This window comes from Ascaphus truei, chromosome 2 (genome assembly GCF_040206685.1).
Source record: "Ascaphus truei isolate aAscTru1 chromosome 2, aAscTru1.hap1, whole genome shotgun sequence".
Lineage (NCBI taxonomy): Eukaryota > Metazoa > Chordata > Amphibia > Anura > Ascaphidae > Ascaphus > Ascaphus truei.
Window position 1 is genome coordinate 329,775,090 of NC_134484.1, and position 22,703 is coordinate 329,797,792.

Consider the following 22,703-nt stretch of genomic DNA (forward strand, 5'->3'; position numbering starts at 1 on the left):
TGTATTCAGGCATCAAGGGCTACCAAAAAGACCAGATATCCGTGGAATACCTATCTAAGCAAGTGGTCTTAGTTATAATTAAGGTTACGGCTAATAGGTTAATTATCTTTTAATGACAGAAATCCTAAAAACCTGGTCTGGTGGTAGACCTCGAGGACTGAATTAGAGCACCACTGGGTTAAATCGCACACAATATCTTCCCTTTCACCTGCTAATACCCACTCAATAGGTAACAGGTTTGCTGTTTTAGGGGCAGCAATGAATTGCATACCACTGCATTGTAGGCCAGTCTGACAGCGAAGCTGTTAACAGTAAAACAAACAAAATGATGGATAGCTGCCCAATAATAATGCAAAAGACATGTTAACCGGTTACAGAAGATGTCGTATGGAATAGCACCGCTTAGTAAATATGGGCCAACGTGGGGCGAGAATGCTGTTGGCTGGGAGTGTGACCACTATAGTTTTAATGACGTGGGCCACCTGGTGGTCTTGCTTGGTCCTATTGGCAATAAGTGATAACCCCTTCCCTGCCAGAAGAGTAAATACATAACTGGTCACTGTGACAATGAAGGGAATAAGAAATGATTATCTGATGTCCCACTATAGTATTGAAATTATAATCACATTGTATGCATCTGTAACGTTCACCGACACGCTTGTGATGCTATATCATATGAAAGTGTATCCATCGGGAGGAAAGGGTTATTTGTATCCATGCTGATTACAAATGAATGAATAGCTTGCAATCTGTCTGTGCTGCACTGCGTCAACTGGAGGGGTTATACAGTACATGCCGATTGTAGCATAGACAGAAACCCCACATGCAATGATCTAATTTATAGAGATATCTGAAAATCCGTTCTTATGAGCAAATCTACCCATGGGAAGATACAACCTGTTTTTCTTTCCTACTCACCAGTTACACAGATGGATTCCAGCATGTTTCTCCTTCTACACCTGGTAGCTTCTCAGGAATAGGTGTATGCTAAGTCCCCCTAAAGATGAGGATCATTAGTGAGGTACCAGACAGAAAGCCAATACCTTGCTACAACTAGAAGACTGGTACAAAAGAATGGTGCGGTGCATGAAAATATTGGGTATTTTTCCAAGAGGACAGATGGGGTGAGAGCCAAGCTGTTTCCTCTCGCATGACATTCAGCCAGTGGCTATTGTTTCCCTCGTGGTGATAACAGCAGCAGCAGCTTCATGCTGGAGTGACTTAGAGCTCTACCTTGGTCTCTATGGCAACCTCTGACAGTACGTCACAGAGCAAATGAATGAATTCCAGAACTGAAGTTTCAGAGGCGACATGTACAGAGAGAACATGCTCTGCCATTCTGATTCTGAACCTCCAGCATTCCACAGGGAAGCATTATTCTGGGTCCTCAACCTAAGGAGGAAAATCAGTACTGTCCTGTTTTTGAGGTAGTCATCCTCCAACAACCCCCAAAAATGTCATTTGTATGTTGAAGCACCTATTCCCATTATATATTACGTCACATATTATTTTCTTACTTCTATTACTGCTGTGAAGCGTTATGTACATGGATGGCGCTGTACAAATAAAGATGTACGTACATTTGAATTGAAAAATGCTGATTTTTTTGCAGTGAGATTCCCTTAATCTGAGACTGCTGATGCTAAAAACCAAATCAGTGAGACTGACTCCAAATCAGTGAGACTGACTCCAAATCAGGGAGACTCACAGAAAATGAGTGAGAGTTGACAGATTTGTAGCAGGGCGGACACTAACCAATAACTTCTCAGTGAGAAGTGATATGCAATATTTGTGCTTTGAAAGTAGAGAGGCTTCCTAAAATTGATCATTTTTAACATTTAAATAGAAAGTCGAACCATTAACCTGTCCATAAAAAAAAAGTAGTGGTACTCTGGGGTTGTAAATTAAAAAGTAGTAGTGCTCCGTATTTAAGTAATAATCCCAGAAGAACAGGGCATTACTGGCCAACAATGCCCTGGCTGGAAGAGTTGAAGGCCCGGGTAAAGCCGAGGGACTTTAACCCAGCCAGTACATTATTGGCCAGTAATGCACTGTTCTTCTGGGATTATTACTATTATAGGCTAAATGTAGGTTTATTTATTTATTTTTTTACATTTTTCATAAAAAAGATACACTTTTGTAGTCGTATAAAAACACTGGATGGCGCTCAAACACTCCCTAAGCCAATATGAATAAATAACGTGTAACAGTGAACACAATGTGAATATAATCAACACCAAATACCAAACAAAAAGTGAATAAAGTGCTTAATAAAGAGGCAAAAAATCTCACTCAACCCTCAAAAGACAGTTCCCAAATCTTTTCAAACGAATATCCTCCAAACACCAGGGGAGCGATGAAAAAGTGCCATGTAATAAAGAAAATCACAGAGTACAATATTGCAAAAAAAAATATATATATATATATATATATATATATATATATATATATATATATCAAAAAATAAATAGATACCGTTCTGTGGCTAACGAAATGCTTTTATTTGTGCGAGCTTTCGAGATACACTGATCTCTTCAATGTAACATCGCCGGAAGAAGAGATCAGTGTATCTCGAAAGCTCGCACAAATAAAAGCATTTCGTTAGCCACAGAACGGTATCATCTATTTATTTTTTGATTATTGAAGCTCGGCTAACACGGTACTGATACCTCTACATATATATATATATATATATATATATATATATATATATATATATATATATATATATATATATATATATATGTGTGCAAATAAGAGGCTATACATTTCCTACTCACAATGGAGCAGGTAAAATAGGCAATGATCCAACCAGTGTCGCAGGAGTTACTGGATGTAGTGATGTATGTAGTCTTGGATCTCAAAGACAAGAAAAAAGAGCCATGGTGCAGATCTACTTTAAAACGATTATATTAAAACAAAACACTCGCAAAATGGAGGCTTACACTATGTCAGTGATGGGAGGGCAGGGTATAACTAGGTCTTGTAATATGCAGTAAGTCGCGATCTCACCGCTGCTGTATACCAAACGCCTTCGATTCCCTCTGCATCCGTCGTCGTTGCCTGGCATCACTTCCGGTTAGCGCTGATTCGCCCCTATAGGTCCCGCTGACATTGGATTCTCTCTCTTCTCTCCGGATCTACGATGAGCCCCACTCAACGTGTTTCGCTGTGCGGATTGACAGCTTCTTCAGGAGCATATGATTTTATTTATTACATGGCACTTTTTCATCACTCCCCTGACTTTTGTAGTCATATTAATTTTTGTCAGCATGATTGTCTACATTCTTTTGCTTTTACTGCAAGTTTATTAAAAGGAAATTGTACATACACACAGCCCCTCCTCTATACACACACTGCACCCGCCCCCCCTCTATACACACAAACACACTGCAGCCCTCCTCCACCCTCTACACTCACTAAACACACACACACACCAGCCCCCCTCTACACCCACAAACACACACTGTAGCCCCCTGTAAACCCACAAAACTGCAGACACACACACACACCAAAACACACTCTGCAGCCCTCCTCCACTCTGTACACCCACACACAGACACACAAACTGCAGCCCCCTCTACACTCACAAAACACAATGCAGACACACACAAACCAACAATACAGACTGCTGCCCCCTCTACATCCACAAAACACACATCTGCAGCCCCCCTCTACATCCACTGCAGCCCCCTGTAAACACACACACACACACACACACACACACACACACACAAACAACACTCTGCAACCCTCCTCCACCCACAAAACACACACTGAAGACACACTGCAGCCCCCCCTCTGCACCCACAAAGCACACACAACAGCCCCCCCCTCTGCACCCACAAAACACACATTGCAGACACACAAACCAACAGACTCTGCCAGCTCTACATCCACAAAACCCACACCAGAAGCCCCCTCTCTATACCAACTACAGTCCCCTGTAAACCCATACACTGCAGACACACACACACACACACCAATAAAACAGACTCTGCTGGCCCCCTTTACACACACAATACACACACAGACACACAAACCTTTCCCCTCACTCTCCTGTGCAGAGCTCTCCGCAGGCAGGGTGGGGGAGGAGTCAGTGCCTTGCTGCTGCCTCCTGTCCAATCACCTCCCCTGCCTGAGAGCTGATCTCACTCTGTGTGGATGAGAACTGAAAGCTGATTGGCTGAAAAACTTTGCAGGGTGCCAAAAATTCCGGGCCATTACTGATTGGATAATGCCCGGAATTTTCAGAGAGCAGGGATTTCAATAATGCCCGGAATTTACCAGCTTAGCCTATAATCGCTTGTACCATCACACTTCGATCACTGACAATTATAGAGTGGTGTTTTATTTCAGCTGATGTGTATGTGGTTTTCTGGGAAACAGTGATTTTAAGTGATGATCCTCAAGAAACTTTTGTATTTTTCTGGCTTTGGGATAAATGCTTTTGATGAATTACTGTGATCTAATTTGAGACAATGGATCCCCCGGAGCTGAACCAAGCATTGGAAGAAGTCGCTGGATAAGCAGAGCGGCGAGTACAAGGTACGGAGGGAGCGCAACAACATCGCGATGCGGAAGAACCAGGAAAAGGCCAAGATCCACAACATGGAGACGCAGCACAAGGTGCTGGAGCTCACGGCGGAGAAAGAGAGGTTGCAGAAGGTGTAGCAGCTGTCCTGGGACCTGGGCACGGTCAGGAACTAATATAGTGTTTTCTTTTTTCCCCTGAAAATTGTAATTAAATCAATGTCTTACAGTCGAGATGGCACCTTAAAATCAAGGAAATACGGTATGTGGGTGAGTGTGTACAGACGAGACCACGAGTATTCTAAAGCTTGCCTTAAACTAGCCCGGTTACATTCTGGGTATGTGCTGGGTGTAACCTGGCTAGTTTAAGGCAAGTTTAAGGCATTTCTGCATCGACTAATGACCCATAGGATTAACACAGCAGGGGCCCCTGGCAGTCCCATTCAGTTTGAATGGAACTGCCAGGGACCCCCGCTGTTAATCTGATGGGCCATTAATCAATGCAGAAATGCTGGGTCTAGTTTATGGCAAGTTTAAGGCATGTATCAGCATTTACCTGGGTTTTTTTGGCGATTGCCACTGGTTTGTGTTAGAATAGTCGCAGTCTCTGCTGTATGTATGTATGTATGTATATGTGTGTGTGTGTGTGTGTGTGTGTGTATGTATATATATATATATATATATATATATATATATATATATATATATATATATATATATGTATATGTGTATGGATTTGTGTGACTGTCCCTTTAAAAATCTCCACTTTGCAGTTATTTTGTTTATTATTTTATTCCTGGACGTTACTTTCGTTTTTGCACCTGGACTTGGCATCAAAAGTGTTGTACACAGTTTTTCTGCAGATGACCTTCACTTACCTCCTGCTTTAGCCAATCAAATACAACAATAACACATATTTGCACACATCACTATTCCTATGACAAGATGCAGATTCTATCCTCCTATCAGACACTAGCATACGTCATAGATGTATTACTTTATCCAATCCAATGTTATCAAATGTAAGCAACGCCCCTGTAAGAGGCAGAATATATCGTTTTGCAATTCCTTTGTTAAGTCCTGTGTGTATACTCCCTGGGTATAGCTCGCATCTACTATATAGTAAAACCAGCTGAAGAATTACTCCAGTGCTTGTGTGTCTATATTTTCCTAAAATATATTCATTAACATAGGTGAGCAGAGAGATAACACCATCGGATCTTCTGTCTCTACTCTTGCACACCAGTCAATCAGTTCCACTTGGGTTAACATCATTAGGTTTCCTGTGTGTTGAGTATATACATCTTAGTATACAAGTTTGGGTTAAAGATACCACCATTTGACCTGTCTCTACCCTCTACTAGTATACCCATCAATCAGTCTAGTTAGCTTAACATTGTTGGGTACCCGTGTTGGGTTGGCATAAATATATCTTTTTTTTTTTATATTTAAAAAAAAACATTAGAAGAAAAACACCAGAGAGAGTGCACACCCTAATGGGAAAAAAACAATAATGGTACTCCCTGTAGCATCACCACACATTGACTACTGACTGTATTCTTTTACCAAGGTAAGTCACCAGTAACTTCATCATTTCACACTGAAGATGCTATGCGTCATCAAATAAATATATATAAATCACAATCAGCACAGCATCTAAGCCACACCCCCACACAGGTATAATCACAGTGAGATCTCAAATATGTGCAAACAAAAAGAAAAAGCTATACTCAAGGACTCAAACTGGAAAATAAACCAATAATAACCAAACTTTGAATCATAAGATATATTGTGTAAGTTTAATGATCAAATTTAAAAACCTTAAGTTTGGTAAATTGTAACTTTTTTGGATAGGAACAAAAGATGGAAAACACTGGGGGCTGTTTGTCCTAATCTTCCAGTCGCAATCCAAGTGCAAATAAACAGCGCTAGATTTATTACAGACGAAATCCGATTGCAATTATGTATTCTTTTTCCTATTATAAATGTGGTGTACTATTATTTCTATTGTTCCAGTTTTTCAGCCGGGAGACTTTGATAAATAACTCTGTCCCACATCACACACCTCCTCAAAGACAAACACACCTTTACTACATACACAGACCCATCCCTCTATAAATACGGACACACTCACATAACTCACCTACAATACACACACAGAGCTTGTGGTTAGTAGCTTGATAATGTATCAGGCATAGGAAATCAGCGAAGGACAGAGAGACATATACTGTATACTAAGCAGTCTTCTGCCTTTAGTCAGCTTCTGGCACTGGAACACACCTTACAGCCCATTCAAGTCCATGGTGTCTAATGACACAAGACTGCTTAGTAATTATGGGGAAGAATGAGAATTGTCTTTTACATCTTTTTTTTATTGTTTAAGTTAGAAAGGTGCCGTTTTGAAAAGGCAATTCAGACAATCTTATTTTAACAAGTTAAATGGTTTACAACAATTTAGTTAGATATCACTAACGTGTACATATATATTTTGTATATAGCAAAACAAAAAATGGTTACAGGTTTTTTTCTTTACCAGGCTCATCCTCCTGGACTTGGCAAACCAATTGTTTCATATGTAGCAAAAATAAATATATTGTAATAATTGGGCCCTGTCTCAGCCTGTAAGTCAAATGTTAGAAGCATTTAAAATGGGAACTTAAAATGAAAGTTACAACCAATCCACAACTATTTTAGAACTACATTTTGCTATAGTATCACTTATGTGGTATTGTGGTGAAACATTTTGACAATATATCCCTAAACTATCAACCATTTCACAGAACAATGCACCATTAAAGAAGAACTGTGAGACAAAAAAAAGCAAACACAAGTTGCTAAAGTCACACACTAGTCATGCATATGTAAACGCACTTTGGCCTTTATATTGCTTGGAAGCATTCACAAAAGAACTCCATTATTTGGAAGGTATTTGATTTACTTGACGAAGTGTTTGGATTTGAAGTTAACACTGTAACCAAAGTCCAAAGAGGAGAAGCCGTTGTATAACTATCCAGTTAACCTCATGAGTGTTAGTGGAGCTTGTTCTACAAGGCAATGCAGGCCCCCTTCAGCACTGGAGGTTAAAATAGCCATTAAAAAAAGCTGTTCATTCCTAAAGAATCTTCCACGCTCCTTTGATCCACTAAAAAAACTGTTTTATTATATCTCGGAAAAAATATTACATGCTGTATAAAATAGTGATATTTTGGGCAATACGTCTTTTGTCCAACCTCTAGTGTGGCACAAATCCACGCCGCTTTAAAAGGGGTTACAATGGAGCACAAAAATGTGCTCAGATAGCTGACCCGCTGACCCGACTTTATTCTCTCTCATTGCTTTGTCCAACTTCAGACAACACCTGCCTACAGCTAAACTGAAAAACATACTGGACACCTAACAAGCTCCTATTGAACCCCCAAAATAACCACAACATATATATAAGCATATGAGTGTCACAGAGGAGTGCTACTGAGCATGGCAATATATATTTAAAATCAGAGACAGAACATAAAACACAGACAGAGCTCAGTTTTTAGCACATCCAGTGAAACTCATACACGGTACAGTGCCTAAATATATATGTATAAATATCAAGTAAAATGGTCTTTTAGTTTAACATTTTTGGCCAAAATTGTTGTAAGCCCCTGAGCCAACTGCACGGCAGACCACAATTCAGGGGTCCCTAACGCCAATATAAATTCTTAATAACCTGTGTAGTAACAGGAAGAATGATTTATAGTAAATCTGTCAATATTAGTTGCAAAGTTCTAAGTCTGATTGAAGCTTTTAATAACCTGTACATTACCAGGAAAAGCACTCTGTATTAGAGTTGTCACAACCATACTGCAAGCCAGCAAGTTCCCCTGAGTGGAAGATGCTATGGAGTGAGCCCTTAACCATTTAAATGTGGGAGGGGGTGAGCTACAATTAGGTAGGAGGTTGCCACCCTCCAATCAGCCAAGACTAGCTGAACAACAATTGTAAAACATACTGGACACCTAACAAGCTCCTATTGAACCCCCAAAATAACCACAACATATATATAAGCATATGAGTGTCACAGAGGAGTGCTACTGAGCATGGCAATATATATTTAAAATCAGACACAGAACATAAAACACAGACAGAGCTCAGTTTTTAGCAAATCCAGTGAAACATATACACGGTACAGTGCCTAAATATATATGTATAAATATCAAGCGTTAGGGACCCCTGAATTGTGGTCTGCCGTGCAGTTGGCTCAGGGGCTTACAACAATTTTGGCCAAAAATGTTAAACTAAAAGACCATTTTACTTGATATTTATACATATATATTTAGGCACTGTACCGTGTATGAGTTTCACTGGATGTGCTAAAAACTGAGCTCTGTCTGTGTTTTATGTTCTGTCTCTGATTTTAAATACAGCTAAACTGAATTAGAAGAGCAAGGCAAGCATTCTCCAGAGTTGGTACATATTGTTGTCCTGACCAATTTAGGACATTACCTACACATTTGTGAGATCCCCGGTAATTTCAGGATACACAGATTGTTATTATCATTCATTTATTACCCAGTTACAAGATGGGATGGTGGCAGCAAAGTGCACAGCTCCTTAAGTTGGCGATCCACTGCTGGTGCTTACTGCACCGACACACTTTATTCGAGCAAATACCCGGTATGTACCTGGCAGATACCTGGAATGCGCCGCTCCTCACCTCTGACAAGCCCCGTTGCATTTGCCTTCCCAGCCTGGGTTCATGCCTGGCTGATGGGCGGCTGATCTGTTAAATGATAATGATTAGGATTTAATAGGCTGCAATGCTTCGAGTGTCTACCAGATGGCATAATTTCATGAATTGTAATGCAGTATATATATATGTAGTGTGCAGTATTGCAGCCAACGGGAATAAAATGCTTCAATCCCTGCCGGAAAATAACTCAATGCACTCGGGCAGAAAACAGTCACAAACCTCAATACACCCGGGTATACCCGAATTCGTGGGACTAGCCGAGCTCGAATAAAGTGTGTCGCCAGTGTAAAAGGCGAAGAAAATCCTTTTTATCCTTATGCATAATCTAACTATAGTTTATCACACTCAAGGATCACTGGAGTCTCTGTGACATTTTTTATTTGATAGAGAAAAAGAAATCACAAAATTTCTCACTAAAACATTGTGCTTTCTTTTTTTTCTGTCAAATAAAAACATCTAAAAAGTCCCAGAAACTCCTGTTATCTAATGGAGGAGTGCAGCAGACAACTATATTTAGCTTATTTGATTAGCCATATACAATGCACTTCAATGCTGGGATTCCATTAGCCTGAACTATACCTGTGAAGACCCCTCTGGCCTGCACGTGTATGTCACGATGGTCACTTCATAGCGGTCAGCTAGTATTGAGGTATTATGTCAAGTGACATGGTAAAGTAGTTACAGTCTCTTGGGACAGGGGGGTGAGCCGTGCCGTACCTGCAAGGCCGTGCCATAGCAGACGTCCCTTTTCTACACTAACAGATCCCTGAGCTCCTTGCCTCTACCAAGATGGATGACATTTGAGATGATTTCACCCTCAGACAAGATGGCTGATGTGGCTTGGTTCTGCTCTCAACTAAGATGGAGGATGTAATCAGCTTTACCTGCTCCTGGCCTTTAAATAGCTGCTGCACCCTAGGTCTGTGGTCAGTTCCCATATCCTGTCTCAGCCCTCTGGGTTGGCCTCCTAGTTAGAGTCACAGTCCCATGTAGGACAATGGAAATATCTCAAGACCCACAATTGCTCACTGGACCACTGATGTCCACTCCTTCCAATGCTCTAGTAGCAGGGCAGGTTTAACCACTAGGCCAACTAGGTGGTCACTTAGAGCGGCAAAATATGCGTGAGAGCACAAAACTGGGCATTCCATGTAGCAGCACGGCGGCCTACAAGAGGGACAACTGGGAATACTGTCCCACAACCGAGTCAGGGAACCTAATGTGCCAGTAGGGCCGGCTTGAAGGTAGTGCCATCGGAGCGTCTGCACCTAGCTCCATGCTTGCAGAGGCCCCGCACTCTTCCCTGGGCCAACTTCAGTAATCATAGTTTAATGTTGGTAAACTAGTTTAATATAGTTAAATTAACCACCACAACATTTAAACTGCGAATGCTGGGCAATGGGCGAGCGTGGGATCTTTGTACGTGCCGGCATTTCCTCCTGCTAGTATGTATAACAAGGCAATGTCACAAGCCACGTCGCCATGGGCCAGACAAGAAGCCCTGCGCATCCTTTAACATCATCACATGACGTTGCGTCGTCAGGGCAGCGTGTTGCAGCAGGAGGAGATACCGACTCCTCTAAACTCTCTGTGCACCGAGTGCCACAAAACTCCCAGTGTGCCAGATATACAGAGGTGCTTCCCCCACATAACTACCCCCCCCTCCCCCCAGACATATAGCTACCCTGCCCCACCCAGGCACATAACTATACCCGCCCCCCCAACCCCCCCAAGTACAGAGAATGTAAAATAAGTGTAATTCTCCTTTTTAATGTAAAATAACCTATAATTATAAATGAAGAGTTTTTATTCATACTAATGCACAATATTAATATTCTAAAGTTTATTGTAGTGGGGGCGCTAGGCAGAAGGGTTTGCCTAGGGCACCCAATACCATTGCACCGGCCCTGTCTAGTAGTCTTCTGACCACTTGCCTTGACTGATCCACAGGAGAAATTCTCTTGATACTTCTGTCTTCTGGTTTACCTTCAATAGGCTAGGTACATTACTAACTAAAAACTAAAGCTGAACATAGAACAGAACCCAGAATTGAAACTCAAGAGTAACTGGACCATTTATACCACAGAACCTAAAATCACTCTCACCCTAGCTACAGGAGAAAAGTCCAAAGTTAGTCGTTGAACACACGAGTAGCCAGCATAGGGGGGCTACACCTGCATGCCTAGTGCTTTACTCTCTGTATTATATATGTACTGCATGTATTTCAAATTGTCAGCATACTTCGGACTGCTCATATGTTCTGCCATAAGAATGAAACTATGGCAATGGTAAATGCTTATGTTTTCCAAAAACCATTATGCTTTTTTTTAAAAACTACACTTTATTTTGAAACAAAATTAGTAAATTACGCTATTTATATAAAAAAATAATAATAATACTAACCCTATTGCATTATAAGAAGGGCTATATTACTTATTTGTTTCTTTAAGAAACCCTCCTACTTAAAACAAAAAAAAAAGAAGAATAATCAGTCCACTGCAACGGAAAAACAGTATGGAGGTAATAGGAAAATTGTCATTGTAATTTTTGCACTGCTATATTAATTTATGGTAGTATAAAGGCAAGGTTTGAGATATACATTTCTTTATGCTATCAAGACACTTCACACTCATTTTGCTCTTTATAGCAGAGCTCTAGGTTGAATTTCTTGCTTTGTTTATTTATTTTTAGTTATAGGATTGAAGCAGGGGGTCTCCAAGCTGAAGTACATTCATTTCAGCTCCGGGGACCCCCTGCTTCCCGAGATTCCTTCCTCCGTAGGGGGTGCCGGTATCTCTGTAGGTAGCTGGTCTGAAGAGGATTGTTGAGGCTAACATAATGGCGGCTTTAAATGTCTTATGGACCAATAGGAAGCTGTTACGTCATCCCTAGTGGCTTCCTATTAGCCCGCGTGATGGGGGACATTTAAACATGAAGGAAATACCAGCACCCCTTACGGTATCTCGGAAAACAGAATGTCCCAGGAACGCAGTACAGCTCTGGAGACTGAAAAAGTTCCAACATTAGTGTGCTAACCAGTGGTGCAATACATAAAACAGACCAAACAAAGACGAACAAACAGAATAACAACAAATAGGGACAAACAAAAATAAAAAATAGGATGAGAAGAAAAGAGAGGAGAACCAATAGTGTAATACGTTTAAAAAATAAAATATAAATCATACAATGGTCTCACTCACCTAGGATTGCTGTGTTACAGGTGCAACCGGATGGCTATACCAGTATGGGATGCAAGATCTTCGAGCGTGCGTTCAGAGGAGGAAGTTCTCAAACATCCAGTACACATGCGCAAGTTGTGCGGACTGATGCTGCGGGACTGTGAGACTGCAAGATCAACAAACGCAGCCTGAGAGAAACACTGACCGGGATTGAGAGGGAGTTTAGTCTGCCACTCGACTGAGCCCTGGAACCCGTTCCACGTGATCAGAGTAGGAATACAGGAATATGAGATTCTGGAGATTGTACCTATACCTTGCCTAAAAGAACATTGAATTTGTGAGTGATTCCAATATATTTTATTTTTGAAAAATAATACACTATTGCAGTGTTTCCCAACTCCAGTCCTCAGGGAACCCCAACAGGTCAGGTATTAAGGATATCCCTGCTCCAGCACAGGTGGGTCAATCAGCGGCTCACTCATTTTGACTGAGCCACCTGTGCTGGAGCAGGGATATCCTTAAGACCTGACCTGTTGGGGTTCCCTGAGGAATGGAGTTGGGAAACATTGCACTATTGGTTCTTCGCTCTTTTCGTCTCGTCCCATTTTTTATTGTTTGTCCCTATTCACTGTGATTGTGTTTGTTTGTCTTTGTTTGCTCTGTTTTATGTATTGCACCACTGGTTAGCGCACTAATCTTGGAACTTTTTTGGACTTATGGACTTACCTCTGTGGAAGGTTTAACTTTAGTGCTGCACCAAGTGTGCATCACTTATTAACATTTGTAATATTTTCACATTGTATTCATTTGTACACACAACATATCATATTGTATTATTCACTCGCGCATTACGTTATCAGAGTAGCGCTACGAGTAGTTTTTCTTGTATGTACAGCTCCGGAGACCCCCTACTTCAATCCTATAACTAAAATAAATAAATATACAGAGTAAGAAATGCAACGTGGAGTGCTGCTTGTAATGTGAGTTGTGAGTAGTGTCGCCTGGACACTACTTTATTATGGGATGTATCTTTTTCATTATATTTCCCTTTACTCTGGTCAGATACTGTGCCAGGGTCAGAAGTGGTATAACTAGGATTGGGTAAAGGTCTGTAGTTGTATAACACAGCGGTGCACAAATTCCCTGCGCCTGCGCCCGCGCCCCCCTTACCTGCTGCCTCCTCGGTCGCGCCCCCCCTCGCCTCTAATGATGCGTCAGATGACGCTGCGGAGTCATGTGACGTCACATGACCCGCGGCGTCATTTGATGTCACGTCTCCATGGTAACGGGCGTCATTTGACGCCACGTTGCCATGGAGACGCGTGGACAAGAAGCCGGTAAGTAAATTTACAGAGGCCTCGCGTTCTTAGCGCAGGGCCTCTGTAACCGCCGCGCGGCCCGCACCCCCCAATAAAGTCTTGCGCCCCCCAGTTTACGCACTGCTGGTAAAACACATACAATCAAGTTTCTTACATTTATAAAGAGTGGCATTTTCTAAACAAGTAACACATCGACTTTACAAATGTGAAAAGGAAGTAAACATTTGTGTTTGTTTCTGGTGGATAGAGATTGCTGTTTAAAACATAACTGATCTAGACGTCAAAAGAGATATAATTTGTTTTGTGATCATTTGTTATGGAGGGGTATACTGTAGATTGGTACCTCGCCTATAATTTGGTTCCAGCTACAATTATTCACTCTGTACAGCGGCGGATTTCGAACTCCGCCACCCTTAGGCACTTACATATGCCGGCCCAGGGCCGTCTTGACAGCATTATAGGCCCCCGGGCAAAGCAGTGCACTGGGCCCTGCCTACACAACCACTCACAGGAATAAAAATGTAAGCCGTTAATTGCCTCCCGCGAATCCGTTACAATATTCTGCTTCCATAACATTGCAAGCAATAAAAACGTCAACATTTCTCTGGCGAATGCAGACATGCCAACTCTCCGCTACAAGTCGTCATTTTTATCCTTCTACCGAGTTAGCGGGAGATTTGAATGTTGAGGCGGGTGATCGGAAATTAGTGTTAAATTCTGGTCTGTGCATAGATTAGCATGGGGCCCCCGTGCTTCTGGGGCCCCTGGGCAACTGCCCAGCGTGAACATGCGTTAAGACGGCACTGAGCCGGGCGCCTCCTTTATGCCGCCCTCCTCCCCCTTCCGATTCACAGCGTCAAATAACGCCGTCGACGTCACCAGTTATGTCACATAGCGTCTCGTTGCCATTGTAAAGTGACGTCATTACGCCATTTGAGTCACGTTGCCATGGCAAAGAGACGCCGTGTGACGTCCGTGGCATCATCTGATGCTGTGAATCAGGAGGAGGAGGAGGTTCGGCAGAAAGGAGAAAGCAAGGAGGTGCCCGGCATATGTAAGTGACTTCCCATCAAGACCGATAGGCCCGAGAGCGCGGCAAATGTATATGGGGGCCGACATTTTTGCCGCCCCAACATTTTGCCGCCCGGGGCTAATGGAACATCTACCACTGACTCTGTAGTTAATAATAATAATTGATCATGTGACAGCAGCTTTTTAACTTTGAGATCGCTGTGTTACCATTGAAGGAAACCTACTTCCATATACACGTCCCTTGAAAGCAAAGCGTTTAGTTTACATTATAATGGTAGGAAAGATGCTGACTTGACATAAATCCACATATAGTAGGATTGGCCAGGTTATTACATTTTACAAATCAGCACAATAGAATATTTAATAACTGTAGCTAAACTAGCGGGATTAATGGGATTAACCAATTTTTCTCTTTTGACCTATTTGTATATGTAACCATGCTGTAAAATGGCTGCAGTCATCTCTCCTGCTGACAGTAAGGCCTGGTAAGTTATGGGCATGCCAGCAGTAATCATGGAGGTTTGCCCTCACACCCTGGTGAGGTGCCCTATGTATGGATGGGAGTGGTCACAGGCTCTGACTCCCTGGTTGGTGATGTCAGAGTTGTGTCAGCCCCCAGAGGATACATAAGGCACAGCACTGATCAAAAGTTAGTTCAGAGGAAGTAGGTAGTAGTTTATAGTTGGAGGAGTGCAGAGTTGATAAGCTGCAGGACTAATGAGACTGTGACCAGGGACCTGGCGCAGAGTAGATATCCCTACGGGGATAGGGAATCCCTACATTAGGAGGACAATACCTTTCAAAGGGAAGTACGGTGAACAATGGAGGGCTAAATTCACCCATTGTGGAGGGCAGCTGGCCCACCGTACTAATAAAGATGACTCTGATAAAAGATACCCTCGTGTGTAAGTGTGGAGTGATTACGCAGGGGGCTGCACCACAGAGGAGTTCCTCACCAGGACCATCCACAAGCGGACGCTGGGTTCCTGATGAGGTGGAGGCGCTGCACTGGATATAGGTAGGACTCAAGAACACTACCTCAGCTGCCTGTCTGGGTTGGCAATCCCCACACACTATCATGCGGGAGACTCAGGAGTCCTGTTGCCAACAGGTGCACCACCAGACATCACACTGTAATGGGGACTGGTTAGACCACAGGGGCCAATATGAGATTGGGTGGGTCAGGCCAGTCCAGAAAATCCGTTACATATATAAACACTTTGAGAATTAACGATTGATTTTATTGTATTATATAATCAGGGATCTCACATGGACTGAGTTCAGGCAGCGTTTTATTTACAGATCAAGAAGAAAATCCATATGGGGATTAAGACATTATTACAATTAGCACTGGATACTTCCTGGGAGACGGGCTTCCATGGTTGTGTGCTTCATTTCCTTATTGAAATCTGGATTTTACCGTTGTTTACATGTAAATTTATTTTATTTGATTTATTTTATTATTTTTATTTATTTATTTTAGTTTTGGTCAGCACTTTTTTTTCTACTACTACAAAATTACCATTGTTTGTAACTACATGCTTATGGGGTCCATGTTGAAATGGACAAGAAGCAAAATGTGACACACTGTGAGTGCTCATTTGCACATAATTTCCCAGAATCCCTGGCTGCAGTGGAAGCTAAAAGAGAAGAAAAAGGGGGGGGAAAGTCCTCGGGCGCGTCACTCTGCTCCCAAAAAACGTCAGACGCGTTTCGCCAATGCTTCCTCAGTGACGTCTCTACCCAAACAGTGTGTTGTAATATCATTCTTCCCCTGTTTTTCCCCTCCCACCCCTCCCTTCCCACTCTAAAGAAAGAAGTGTGTATAACTTTGAGTTGTTTTTTATTGTGGCCCTCCCCTCTCTCTTCTATTTTACACGTAACATACGTCCTGGAGCTGGGAGCAGAGTGACGCGCCCGAGGACTTTTCCCCCCCTTTTTCTACTCATATATATACAGAGGTTGGTGAATAACCTCTGAAAGACTCAGGCAGCAGAATCATTCTGTGGAAAGGACTGAAGCCACACCTTGAACAGTAGGCAAAAAACTTTTCTTGGCGCAAATTTTCTCTTTTTCCACGAAGCTAAAAGAGAAGGGTGAAAAGCAGGGTTGCAGACCTGCCTGAGACGTGTATGTGCTCACAAGTGGTATTGTTATTTGCCAAGAACATGTTTGTAATTCTGTAAAAACTGAAATTTGAGCTGGGATCCTTCCAAAATTCCTAGTCTTCCATGTATTTTTCTCCTTTCTTGGTTTTGTCAAACTATAAACTATATAAATATAAATAAATAAAAAAACAGTGATAGATCACTTGGGAGAAAAATAAAAACATAGAAATATTACTTTGCCCGTCTATGTTCCTACTTGCTCGGAAGCCTCTGACCCTATTTTTTGCCAGGCTTTTATTTGTTTATGATACTAATGACTTTATTGAGTCAACTCCCAGCACCATAGCAAGCATACAGTGATTTGTGTAACAATACACTATTTCCTTTACATACGGCTTCTTTGTCTGAAAAATGCCATCTTGTCCCTTGTTTCACGCATTTCTTCCACGCATTTCTTCCACGTTGTTCATGTTTAGATCATTTAGTATTTTTTTTATATTAAAATGCAACTGTGCACAACTGTAGTGGCAAGACACTGAAATAGACACTTCATCGTCTACAAGTTTCTTACTTGACAGAACACCAAACAAAACGTGCAGTGAAAAGATAAGGTACTTGCTGTCGTTCTTAGTGCATATATAAAGCCTTTCTTTATCTTTGTATTTCAGATCTCAGTAAGCTACGAAAACTGCCAAAGGCATATATTGTTACAAGAGTATTAAAATATGGACTATTATCCTTACGTGTTATGTGCACTGAGAGATTATAGAAGAAATGATCTGATGTGCAGTCTGTTTTGTTGACCTTTGTTTGGTGACTGTGTTGAAGTCTATCGGACAGAATTTGTGGAATATGTATAGCCTGCATCCTGGAGGACACTTCGATTAAGGCTTCAGCATACTTCTAAGCAGTGTTCAGAATGAATTTACACAAATTCAAAACAATATCTTACAGTTTCCATTATTATGATTCACTTGAAAGCGAACACGAGTCACCTCACAGCACATTGCAATGAAGCTTTTCTTCCCTTTCTGAAAAATCAATATTAAATAAATAAAACCGTATCAAATCAAAAAAATTCTCTGTTACTTGCAGGCGAAAATTGGCAGGTCTTTGTGGCAAATAAGAGTGGAAAGTTGAGTGATGGCAACACTAAAGAACCTGCAAAATTCAAATCATAATTGATGCCTTCCCCCTTTGTAACTGACACGAGGGGTCATTTGGAGCTGAACTATGCCAGTTATAGCTCCAGAAGCAGCGTTTTTCAAACTTTTTTTTGGTTCGGGAACCCGAGAATTCGATTTTGAGATTCTGGGGAACCCCAACCCTCGCCCCCCCCCCCCCCCCCCCATCTCTTGCCTACGTCTCTATCCAACTCACAGACACACTCTCCCCAACACACACTCTCCGACTCAGACCCACTCTCTGAGTCACACACACACTCTCCCTCACCCACCGACACTCTCCCCCACCCACAGACTCACAGACACACTCTCTCCCCGACCCACAGACACTCTCACTGACCAAGACACACACACCTCTCTCACTTTAAGGCCTCGTCCATGGTGACGTAAGCGCGCTCATACTGCGCAATGAGTTACATTAGGCCAATGGGAACGTCTATGCTGTGTGTGCACATGAGCGTCAGCAGGAGCTATGCTTGGAGAGAACAAAAATGTGTCTTGGAAACGTGACAGCAGGGTCACGTGAGCGGTTCGCCCAATGAGGGTGAACCAGCTCTGTGACGTCACTGTGACGGTAGGGAGGGTTTGGCCCGGGGTTAACGGGGTTACACCCCAAGGGCCCCCCTCTAACCTCGCCAGGGAGACAAGGGGTTAACTGGGCTGAGGCCCAGAAATGTGATTTTACCCTTGTTATAACCTGTAAATGTATTCTCCCCTGTTTCCCTGTCCCATTGTAATGTCTGGGTTAATCAGTGTTTGCATAACACACACACTGGATCATCAGGGGTTAATAAGCTACAGTTTAAGGAAATTCCATTGTATCTTGTCTTTTCAGGAAAGTTGGACTTCAAAGGGCTTAATTGAAGTTGAGTGTGAAAAGAGAAGGTTTTAGAACCCCACATGATAGATGCAGATGTGGGAATGCAAGCTTTTGCCTAAATATTGGTTCTCTGTGTTTTTTTTTTTTTTTTTAACACTTTATTTTCCTTTCAATTGAAACAGACATGTATTGTCACATTCAAGGGTTACAATCAGTGTACACTTTAACATTGTCAACATTGCAAACATTGATTGTATAGAGCATTTGTAGTCTCAATGAAACATTTTCTCGTTTAGTAATACTAAAAGGTGGGGAGGGGGAGACACAGGTTTGGGGCGATAGTTGGGAGCGACAGAAGATGGGGAGGGAGGGGGGGGGGAAGGGGGGGGTGGTGGGGGGTGGGATGGGGATAGCGGGTGGGGGGGGGGAGGAGGGTAGTTCGGGGGTGCTCTTCTCTTGTTTACCGTTTTTGGGGGCAGGGGGGGAGGGGTGGGGGTTGGGGAATTCTTGTTAAGTTAGGTTGGTTATTCAGATGGGCGGTTATTTCTAGTGGTTGGGTCTAATCTGGGGGGTGTGTTCTAAGGCTGAGCCAGGGCTCCCCGGTATTGTGAAATTGTGGCATTTTTTGATTGAGCATAGCTGTTAGTTTTTCCATGTTCATGGTTACATTTATTCTATTTATTATTGCTCTCCTTGAGGGCGCTTTGACCTGTTTCCAGGATGCAGCAACTGTGCATCGTGCTGCTGTGAGTATGGCAGATATCAGTCTGGTCGTGGGGGTTGGAATTTCTTCTGTGGGGTAGCCCAGCACGTACGTCAGAGGGTCCAGCGGGACCTCCAGACCCAGAGTTTCGTCCAGCAAGCTCTGAACTCTGGTCCAAAACTTCTGGATCCCCGGACATGACCACCAAATGTGGGCCATGTCTCCCTTTTGTCCACATCCTCTCCAGCACTCATCCGTAGTGCCGGGGAAGATCTGGCTCAATCTACTTGGGGTCAGGTACCAATGAAATAGTATTTTATATATGTTTTCTTTTGTTACCGAGCAAATTGAGGTTTTGGGGGCTGCTTCCCAGATGTCCTCCCAGTCTTCGAGTTCGATTGATATGCCCAGGTCTAGACACCATTTTTGCATATAGGCATGTGTGGGCGAGGGGAGGGAGTTTTCGGTTATTCTGTATATTGCTGTGATTAACCCTTTTTGGTATTCTCTCACTTGGCAGAGGGACTCAAATTTGGTTAGGGAGGGGAATTTTGAGGATGGGGACAGAGCTCTGAGGAAGTGTCTTACTTGTAAGAATGCAAAAATTGGGAATTTTGGGGCCATTAGTTTTTTTTTGAGCTCCTGGAAGGACAGAGCTTCGTTATTCTCTAGCAGATCCGCTACCGTGTTAACATGGAGGTCTTGAAATAGACCGATTTGGGCCTGGGTACATCCTGGAGGGAATTCAGGGTTCCCAAGTATTGGGGTGAGTTGAGATGGGGCTGAAGTTAGGCCATATTTCCCTCTGTTTTGGAACCAGATGGACCACGTGCATTTCATTGCTCCTAGTTCCAATTTCTGGGGTTGTTTGTCTTTATATTCTGGTGACCATAGTAGTACTGGGAGGGGAATAGGGGATACATAATTAGCTTCCATTTGCAGCCAGCAGGCCGTGCTCGGTGGGTTGTTCCAGACCACTGCTTGTCTAAGCTGTGCCGCATGGTAGTATCTGATCAGGTCCGGCACACCCAGACCGCCTCTTGTCTTTGCTGACATTAGGACCGACTTCGGGACTCTGGGTTTTCTCTTTTTCCAGATAAACTGCAGAATTTGTTTTTGTGTGTTTCTCAGCTCTGCTAGTGGGATTGGGATTGGGAGAGTTTGGAAATAGTATAAGAGGCGGGGGAGGATATTCATTTTGGAGGAGACAATTCTGCCGAACCAGGAGATCTGGTATGTATTCCAAGACTCAAGATCTCGTTTAATTTGACTGAGTAGGGGGGGATAATTGGTTTTATAAAGCATGGAATACATTTTAGTGATTTTTATTCCTAGATATTTTATATGGGATGAATTCCATCTATATTTGTAGTTTGACTGGAGGAGTTTCCATGTGTTGTCGGGAAGAGAAATGTTCAGGGCCTCTGACTTGTCCCTGTTAATCTTATAGTCTGAGGCCTGACTGAATTGGTCTAGTAATTTGTGCAGGTTGGGAAGGGAGATATGTGGATTAGTTAGGGTCAGAATGACGTCATCCGCGAAAAGGGAAATTTTGTAGTTTGTGTCTGCTATGGCTATACCCGAAATGTTCGGGTCCGCTCTAACCTGGGCTGCTAGGGGCTCAATTGAGATAGCGAAGAGCAGAGGGGATAGGGGACAACCCTGTCTGGTTCCGTTCCGAATATGGATCGGACTGGTTTGCCCACCTGGTAGTTTTAGGTATGCTGTGGGGTTCTGGTAGAGTGCCCGAATCCCCGTTAAAAATGGGCCCGAGAAACCGAATTTTAGCAGGGTTTTGTCTAGAAAGGTCCATTTGATGCGGTCAAATGCCTTCTCGGCATCAAGGCTCAGGATCATTGCTTGGAGTTTATTGAGATGCACGTGGTCGATGATATTAATAATTTTGCGGGTGTTGTCAGAGGCCTGTCTTCCTGACACAAATCCCACCTGGTCTATATGAATTAGCCTGGGGAGAATAGGGTTTAACCGGTTTGCTAGGATCTTGCTAAAGAGTTTTAGGTCTGTATTAAGTAGGGAGATTGGTCTGTAGTTACCGCATTGTAGCGGGTTCCTTCCTTCCTTGTGAATGATGGCTAGGTTGGCCGCTGAAATTGTGCCAGGGATCGGGGCTCCTTCAAGGAAGGAGTTAAACATGTCGAGTAGAAAGGGGGATAGGGGTGCTTTAAATTTTTTATAATAGGCGTTTGAAAAGCCATCTGGGCCAGGGGTCTTGGCTATCTTAAGGGTGCTTATGGCTTGTGCCAGTTCCTCCTGGGTGATTGTACCATTTAGAGCTTTGAGTTCCTCGTCTGTGAGAGAGGGTAGGCTACATTTCGCTAGGAATTGCGAGACATAGTCTACCCCTGTTGGGTCTTGGCTAGGGGGGTGGAGGTTATAGAGTTCCGAATAATATTTTGCAAATTCTTGGGCAATTTCTTTTTCATTATAGGTGGTGAGACCTCCTTTAGTCTGTATTTTGGTTATTTGGGTTCTTGTTTTTATGCCCCGAAGTTTTGATGCCAGAAGTTTGTCGGCCTTATTGCCTTAATCGTAAAACTTCTGGTTGGACCATTTCAGCTTTCTTTCCACCTCTTCCAATTGGGACGCTTTTAACTCGGACCTTGTCTGGTCGAGTATTCTGAGTAATTTCTTGGAGGGGGATTTTTTGTGAAGTTGTTCCAACTTTATTATTTTTTCAGTCAGCTCTTTTTGCATTTTTAATTTTGTTTTCTTTTTATACGATGCCAAGGATATGAGGTCACCTCTGATTTGCGCTTTGTGGGCTTCCCACAGTGTAGACGCTGAGGGAACTGACCCTTTGTTTAATTCAAAGAATAAGGCTAGTTTTTGCCGAATCGTGTCTACAGTTTGGGGGTCGTTAAGCAGTGAATCATTGAGTTTCCAATTGTAAGAGGTGTTCTTCACAAACGGAAGGGAAAGGTTCAAATCTATCGGGGCATGATCGGACCATGTTATTGGCCCTATATTGGACTGGGAGGCCGCCTGGAGCACATTTGTGGCACCTATGAAATAGTCGATCCGCGAGTAAGATTGATGGGGGGTCGAGAAGAACGTATAGTCCCTCTGACCCAC

The 22,703-nt window shown here is 42.7% G+C and overlaps 1 protein-coding gene across 4 annotated transcripts in view; it reads right to left on the reverse strand.

The window, feature by feature from the left end:
- The window catches only part of MATCAP2 (microtubule associated tyrosine carboxypeptidase 2), an 82,968-nt gene that overhangs the window by 26,010 nt on the left and 34,255 nt on the right, over nucleotides 1-22,703 (reverse strand). Inside the window, exons 1-2 of one of the 4 annotated variants that reach the window (XM_075586623.1) lie at nucleotides 4,044-4,088; nucleotides 919-997 (exon numbers count right to left, since the gene is read on the reverse strand). The exons of 1 other annotated variant lie outside the window; for it this stretch is intronic. In XM_075586623.1, coding sequence (XP_075442738.1) covers nucleotides 919-943 — 25 coding nt within the window. In that variant the 5' untranslated portion in view covers nucleotides 944-997; nucleotides 4,044-4,088. Of the gene's footprint in view, nucleotides 1-918; nucleotides 1,242-4,043; nucleotides 4,089-22,703 lie in introns of those variants that run through there. 2 more of the 4 variants (XM_075586622.1, XM_075586621.1) reach the window with 2 other exon arrangements.